Genomic DNA, 8180 nt, shown 5'->3' on the forward strand with positions numbered 1-8180 from the left:
CACTGCAGCAGTGTCTACCGCCTCCTCTGGCCGTCTCATGTCACGACAACTTGGAGGTTGCACTTCGCGAGAATGGCAGGTGACCGTACGAGGGCGCGCTCACCCCATCGACAGATCATCGGACAACATCTACATCTTCTGTTAGTGATGTTACGTAGTGTAACCTATCTATGGGCCTTTCCCAATTCCCTAATTTGTATATCCTAGACTCCTCCTATCAGTTTGTGAGTTTTAATGGTCCGGACAACTTAAATTAGCTTAAATCTTGTTCACACATTTAAAACTTAGTTCAGTGCCTATATGCTAGGGCAGTTGTTTAGAAACATTGTTAGCTTCTAGTCCTATAGGCTAGGCTACTTCAGCATGCAGTGTTTTTGAATGTAAAATCCCCGCAGCGTGTCAGTAAATATATCAACATGAAAACTCTTAGACACATGAAGCCATACATGCAGGAACATTGATTGCTATTAAACACAAACAATCGGGGTTGGGGTAGGCTATTCTAATAGGCCTAATTGATGCGTTTCTGACATTTGTGATCTAATTAATTGATTTCGCTGCATCTTTGCATTAGGCCTTTTGGATAGGTTGCTACAATCACACCTGGCTAAGGCAATGGTCAGTGGCCTGCTAAAACCTCCTCCTCTTCGGCCGGACTGTCCACCCTCTCTGGAGGTTATTATTACGCTCTTCATGCTGATTAGGTTTGAATGAACAGTGGCCTTTGTTCAGCCCCAGTTCCCACGACCCGGCATTCGCCTGGCAGTCGCGTGCCTCTAAAACAGTGGCCCGCGCTTTAAGGGACCTGAGGTGGTGGTGAATGGGGTGGGGGAGTCAATCTGACATCTGCTTGCTAACAGTTATAAGAGCAGATGTCTGACATTTGAAAACACTGAGAGTGATCAAAGCCTACACAATACACTGCAAAATGTTTTTAAAGGCCTAGACTGAAGTGTTGTCCTATAGGCTATATATATATATATATATATATATATATATATATATATATATATATATATATATATATATATATATATAGCCTACATTATATTAGGAGAAGAGAGGTGTGTGTGTGTGTGTGTGTGTGTGTGTGTGTGTGTGACAAACCATCTACTTAATTAAGCATAGCACTATATTTTATAAGAATACAGACTACTGTTCTGCTTTCAGAGGCTGAGCAAATGCATGGGTCTGAAATGAACTTTTAGGCTATGTAGGCTAACTGGCATCTAACTAGTTTGGTCGAGTAACAATGAGTCTAACGTATGAAGTAGCCTAACTTAACATTCCTTAAGTGTGAACTAATCACATAATAATAATCATAGTGACTTTATTGCATGGAATCATCATGGGTCATGCATTAGGTAGGTTAAGCTACACTTAGGCCTATCACTGTTACCAGAATTGTGCTTTTATAAGTGAAGTAGGCTATCTTCCATACAAATACAGGAAAATCTGTATAGGGCAGATATATTCTCAAGTGATTTGTCAGCCCATTGTGTCTCCTGTGAACTTTGAGGGAATGGGTTTGTCCTTTTTGCAGGTAGTGTAATGTTGCTTCTGAAAGAATAGGTGCTCGGAGCACGGTAACTGCACACTCTTGAGAAGAGTAAATTGCAGTTTGTGTTGGATGAAGAGCGGATGGGGGAGGGAGGGAGGGAGGGGTGAGAGTAACGCATGGTTTCAGGCTGGACATCTGTCGCTTGTGAGTATTTTTTTTTTCTAGGCCGGGTCTCTCTGTTATTGAATGGAGCCAGTGACCTGTCATTCTTGACTGATGGGACCCCGTGTGTGGGAAAATCGCGCAGCCAAAGAGTTGGAGCATTCACATGCTAATTGCGTCCGATAAAAAGAGGGCCTTGCCGCGCCGAGGGCCCTAGAGACGAGCTGAGATTCAGTAGAGAAGGCACAACCGCACAGACACCCGAGAAACAAATATGACTGCTTCATCCATGGCGCGCAACGCGGAGAAACATCCCAGTGCCAAGGAGGAGAGAAAGGTATTTTACACTTGGATATACTGTAGATCGATTTCACTTTTAGAATAGGCTATAACTTTTTACCTTTACAGCTGAGGAAGCCGCTCATTGAGAGGAAGCGACGAGAGAGGATAAACAATTGTTTGGATCAGCTGAAAGAAACTGTGATCGGGGCGTTCAGAATTGATGTGAGTATTTCCTCACGTCTATATTATCTACAAGTAGCCTAAACAATGGAGGCTGGATCAAGTTAACTTCAAGGTTGCTCATCTCTCAGCAGCAATCCAAACTGGAAAAAGCCGATATTCTTGAGATGACAGTAAAGCATCTGGAAAACATCCAGAGCCGTAAACTCAACGGTAAGGAACCTGGCTCTTGTCTTTATGAGTGTGGGGTGTTATGCAAGATTACTGTGGACTATTTTTTTTTATTGATCTCCATAATACTATTTTATACTATAGTTATTTCTTGGGTCAGAAATGGGGCAATACAAAGAGAAATATAGGCCATTAAATAGTTTGAGATCCCTATGACAGAGAGCAGCATCAGCACATTACTGTATATCTTAGTAGCAAATTGTATTCAGCTCAAAAGTGATAGTTAGAGGACTGTTTGTAATCTGGTTGTATTGTTTTTAATAGTTAAGTGAAATTGTGTTGTGAAAGAGAAAGTATTACTGAGCAGCATCTTCATGATGGGAAAGAAGCAACAGTTAAAGTGGTTACTAGATGCATGTTGTGCTGCCTGTCACCACAAGGGGCTGCTGTGACTTCACACCTCCTCCCCTTTCCTCCTGCAGACCCCACAGTAGGCCTGGAGGCCCAGCAGAAATACAGCACAGGGTACATCCAGTGCATGCACGAAGTCCACAACATGCTCCTCACCTGCGACTGGATGGACAAAACTCTGGGCTCCCGCCTGCTCAACCACCTCCTCAAGTCCCTGCCCAGGTCCACCGATGAGGGCCCCCTCCAGCCCTCACCCAGACATGATGTCCCTCTTCCGTCCCTCCCCAACACACCCCTCAGAGGAGAACCCCTTGCTGTGAGGCGGCTCCAGAGTGAGGGGTCCACCTGCCATGAGGCAGGCTACCAAGAGAGGCCTGCACTCCACAGCTCCCACCTTGGGATGCTGGAGATGTGGAGGCCCTGGTGAACTGGTGGATTGCTTTCTTGGTTCTCCATTTTGTTAGGCCATCCTCTTATGTTATGTATCTTATAGATATGCTGCTCAGAAGACAAACGTGGGGCAGTTTTGTTCCAGTGATTATAATGTGTGCTGTAATGATTCTATACAGATCTTTTCAAAGTACTTCCCTTCAGAAGTTGATTTCTTGTAGCCTGCATTATAGAAGGCTCTTATTAATTTTTCCTGTATTTATTGTATTAACATCTTTATTTATTTTATATTATAAGGTATGACTTTGCTTCTTAGACCAGTTGCTTGGCATTGCATAGATTTCTATGTATTCCTCCTTTGATGTATAATTAACCCAAACATTAATCATAATAATAAAACTGAGTGTACACTCTTGAGAATGTATTCATCTTGTTCATGTACAGTTGCTCTTGTCAATAATGTTTTGGTATTTCTGCTATAATGGCTATTCAGTGCAGAAAGACAGGGCATGAGCCACATAACAACTTCATCCATGAGACCCAAACTGTTTAATTTTCAGATAATTTACTAATATAATCATACAAATATGGACATACAGTATAATCAATGAGGCCACATTTTAAATCAAATGAAAATGAAATGGGTCATTCACAGTGACACAGCAAATTATGACCCAATTACGCAGCTCAATGCATCTCTTAAGACTCTTTTAGCTCATTGTTTTGATGGTTGCAACTACAAATACTACTGAACAGTTCAGTCTCACCACATTTACAGCAGCAGCAGACAGGTGTTTTCAGTAAATAAACTCAGGTAAGCACATGACCTGCCCAGCAACAAATGTCAAGCAGCAAAGTTAGTGAGTCTAAATAAGGGATCTTCACTGGGGGTCCGGGGCCCCTAGGGGGGGTCCTCAGAGTGCAGTGCAGGGGGGCCTCCAAATTATTGTTAAAGTTTTTTCAAAAATTAAAAAGTCTTAACATGAATTCAACATATTAGCAAACATAAATCCCCACCGCTAACTGGCCCATAGGTAGTGTAGTCACTAAGGCCATCAGCATACACAGTTCATCCTAAGGATTCACTGTGCTACATTAAAACATGATTTATAAAATCATGCCAACAATTATTAGGCTATTTTATTATATGCAAAAAAAAGGTATTTATAAAGGCTTTAGGCTGCCCTACCCCTTATTGTAGGCCCAGTTTAATATGCAACTTAATTTGATACAATATATGTAGTAGGGGGTCCCTGCTCTGTCTCTCTTTCAATTAAGGGGTCCTTGGCATAAAAAACCTTGAAGACCTCTGGTCTAAAATATTTAGATTAATATATGGTCAGATATTTTAGCTGTTTGTTGGAGACCAAGCAGAGCTAAAAGGAAAGTGAATGTAGGCCTTTTCCCATTTTGACTTAGCAGGATAAACCAGGTGTTTGAAGAACATTAAGGATAGCTCTGTTCTATTTAAGTGTCTCAGTAAGTCACGACAGTGAGCCAGCATGCACAATACCATTATTAGGACCTGAGCGTCGACAGCGGCAAAGGCCCTATTGAAACTGAAGGAATTATTATTCTTCCGGCAAATGAATCGCCTTTTTGAGGGGCTTAACATACTCAAAAACTCACTAAAATTGGCGGTCGCATCAAGCAAATTAACGTATTTTAAGGGTTTCGGGAATAGGTGGGAATAGGCGCCCCCTACAAAACTTAAAAAATGTAGCCCCTGCAGTACATTTGACATAGACTAACAAAACGTGGTACACATATGTAGCATGTCAAGACGTACAAAAAAGCTCTTTGGAGCCATACCCTAAACCCAACAGGAAGCCATTTTGAATTGAAAGTCTGAAATTAGTGCGATTTTGGCCATTTCCAAGTCGTACTTTAACGAACTCCTCCTAGAGATTTCATCCGATTAACTTCTAATTTGGTGTGTGCCATCATAAGACGTTAAAGATGAAAAGTTATTAAAAGAAAAACTTTTCGCCATAGGGCATGGCCTTGGCGGGTCAGTCAATTTGTACATTTTGCCATCGAAACAGGAAGTGGGTGTAACTTGAGTGTACATTGTCCAGTTGGCTCGAAACTTTTCAGGATTCATAAGAGTCCAAGAGGACATCTAGAGACAGATATTTACTCAAAGTCATAGCGCCCCCTAGTGGCAACAGGAAGTAGACCTAAAAGTCAAGGTGCTATACTTTAACGAACTCCTCCTACAGAATTCATCCAATGGACTTTAAATTTAGTGTGTGCCATCAAAAGACTTTAATGATGAAAAGTTATTAAAAGCTAAACTTTTTATCCAAGGCTGTGGGCGTGGTGTGGCGGCCATTTTGAGCATTTACCGATGAATGAAAGAAATTGTTGTAACTTTAGTGTACGTTGTCATATCTGCCCAAAATTTCTCACGATTGACAAGGGTCCAGGCCTGAGGTTATCTATCGGTCAAAATGTACTTTTGGTCGTAACGCCCCCCGCTGGCAACAGGAAATCAGCCTTATATGACAAACATCATCCGATTTACATGAAACTTATAATGTGTGGTCTACATGTGATACTGAGCCGCCCCCTATAATTTAACCACGCCCGCTTACTCAGGCCACGCCCCTTGTATACCATTTGAACCGTTTAAGGTAGAGTCTTGTGTGAGGTGTCATTGAACTCAGCAGAGAGTTCCTTCTTCATTGGTGACGGTTTGGCCCTCCCCATATGCTTAAGCCACGCACCTTTCATAACATTTGAACCGTTTAAGGTAGAGTCTTGTGTGAGGTGTCATTGAACTCAGCAGAGAGTTCCTTCTTCATTGGTGATGGTTTGGCCCGCCCCCCTATGCTTAAGCCACGCCCCTTTCATAACTGGTGACCCGTTTAAGGTAAAGTCTTATGTGAGGTATCAATGAACTCAGCAGAGACTTCCTTATTCATTGGCGATGGTTTGACACGCCCCCTATGCATAAGCCATGCCCCTTTCATAACTGGTGACCCGTTTAAGGCAGAGTCTTGTGTGAGGTATCATTGAACTCAGCAGAGACTTCCCTTTTCGTTGGTGACGATTAGGGTTGAAACGGTTCATCGATTGTTATTCGAAAATTCTTTGCCTCGAAGCTTCGTTAAATAAATGTAATTAAGGTTGTATGGCTCACTGTGTTTCCGCACGGAGGATAATTACTAGCGCACACAACAGGTTGACGCTTCTGTGGACACAAGACGTTTATATACTGTCTATGCACGAGACTGACGGCCCAGATTACAAATGAACGAAGACGAAAATAGCGAGGGTCTAAGAGAAGAGGCAGGCAAACCCGACACAAGGTAGCTAACTAACGTCTGCTGCTCTCGTCCACCGCGTTGTTTTACACAACTAGCCTACAGCATGCTACTCTGCAAATAGCGATGTTTTACAAACAAGCTAAAACGAAAGCTGTCGGTTTGTAGTCTAACTGTTTATTAGTTTGCTACTAATCTTTTGGAAACTTAGCTGCTGCCAGATACAAACCGGCTCCTCCCCCAGCATGGCCACTTAATATGCACGTGAATGATGTCTGTATTCTTTATTCTTTCTCCTTACTGTGTATTAGCCTTCTGAAAATGTGTCCCCCAGAACAGTGTAGTTGAATGGACCTGCTGTAAGCTTTGTACCATCACATTTACCCTCTGGTTAGTGAACAGCTCTTTGCATATCCAGTGCAAAGAGCCAGAGGCAAGAAGGGGAAGGGGGTGAAAAATATTAACATTTGGGCCACCAAAAATGTACTTGGAATTTGGCAATAAAAACTGTTGCTTTTTCAAAAAAAAATCCTTTTTTTAGTACACAGCAATAATAAATATTTACTATTGCTGTTTACTAAGTATTTCTTAGCCAATTACTCGATTAATCGATGGAATAATCGGTAGAATACTCAATTACTAAAATAATCGATAGCTGCAGCCCTAGTGACGATTTGCAGTGTTTGAGTGCTGCACAAATGCATGGTCGCAAGGAGCGGCGTCCGCCAGTAACCCTGACGTGCAAGGAGGTGCTAGGGCCTGTTCAACGCTGCTTGCAGCTTTAATTCATTTTATTATTTTCACCTGTCTTCCATGAAAAAGATGTTGCAGTTTAATTTGGTTAACACGTTAGCTAGAATAACTTTATATGTTGATAATATGTCAGGCTCTAATGAGTTTAACTGCCCACTGGTTACCAAATTGCAGCTTTATTAAAGGGTTAGTGCACGTAAATCATAAACTAACATGTTGTCTGACTTACTTCTAGTGGTATCTCTAGTTTAGGTTTTATGTGCTGAGGTTTTTAGAGGTACAGCCAATACAATGGAAGCGAATAGAATGTATAGTGGTGCATCACGGAGACTGGTATCTCAAAAGGTAGATCACTTAACTCAAAATGAAATGGGTCATTCACAGTGACACATTAAATTATGACCCAATTACGCAGCTCAATGCATCTCTTAAGACTCTTTTAGCTCATTGTTTTGATGGCTGCAACTACAAATACTACTGAACAGTTCAGTCTCACCACGTTTACAGCAGCAGCAGACAGGTGTTTTCAGTAAATAAACTCAGGTAAGCACATGACCTGCCCAGCAACAAATGTCAGGCAGCAAAGTTAGTGAGTCTAAATAAGGGATCTTCACTGGGGGTCCGGGGCCCCTAGGGGGGGTCCTCAGAGTGCAGTGCAGAGGGGCCTCCAAATTATTGTTAATTTTTGAAAGTTTTTTCAAAACTTAAAACGTCTTAACATGAATTCAACATATTAGCAAACATAAATCCCCACTGCTAACTGGCCCATAGGTGCTGTTTAATTTGGTTAACACGTTAGCTAGAACAACTTTATATGTTGATAATATGTCAGGGTTTAATGAGTTTAACTGCCCACTGGTTACCAAATTGCAGCTTTGTTAAAGGGTTAGTGCACGTAAATCATAAACTAACATGTTGTCTGACTTACTTCTAGTGGTATCTCTAGTTTAGGTTTTATGTGCTGAAGTTTTTAGAGGTACAGCCAATACAATGGAAGTGACTAGAATGTATAGTGGTGCATCATAGAGACTGGTATCTCAAAACGTGGATCACTAAACTCA

The 8180-nt window shown here is 41.7% G+C and overlaps 1 protein-coding gene across 1 annotated transcript; it reads left to right on the forward strand.

Annotated features, from left to right (window-relative positions):
• The first annotated feature begins 1915 nt into the window (after positions 1-1915).
• her8.2 (hairy-related 8.2) lies at positions 1916-3134 on the forward strand. Its single transcript, XM_078244342.1, has 4 exons — positions 1916-2000; positions 2072-2167; positions 2260-2338; positions 2779-3134. The coding sequence occupies exons 1-4, from the start codon at positions 1938-1940 to the stop codon at positions 3132-3134; spliced, it is 594 nt and encodes a 197-aa protein (XP_078100468.1). The 5' UTR covers positions 1916-1937.
• Positions 3135-8180: the final 5046 nt, after the last annotated feature.

This window comes from Sander vitreus, chromosome 3 (assembly GCF_031162955.1).
Source record: "Sander vitreus isolate 19-12246 chromosome 3, sanVit1, whole genome shotgun sequence".
NCBI lineage: Eukaryota > Metazoa > Chordata > Actinopteri > Perciformes > Percidae > Sander > Sander vitreus.

Coding starts and splice junctions, on each gene's coding strand:
- her8.2 (XM_078244342.1), top strand. CDS start 1,938: ATGACTGCTTCATCCATGGCGCGCAACGCGGAGAAACATCCCAGTGCC. Junction 2,168..2,259: donor TCGGGGCGTTCAGAATTGAT/GTGAGTATTTCC, acceptor ATCTCTCAGCAG/CAATCCAAACTGGAAAAAGC. Junction 2,339..2,778: donor CCAGAGCCGTAAACTCAACG/GTAAGGAACCTG, acceptor TTCCTCCTGCAG/ACCCCACAGTAGGCCTGGAG.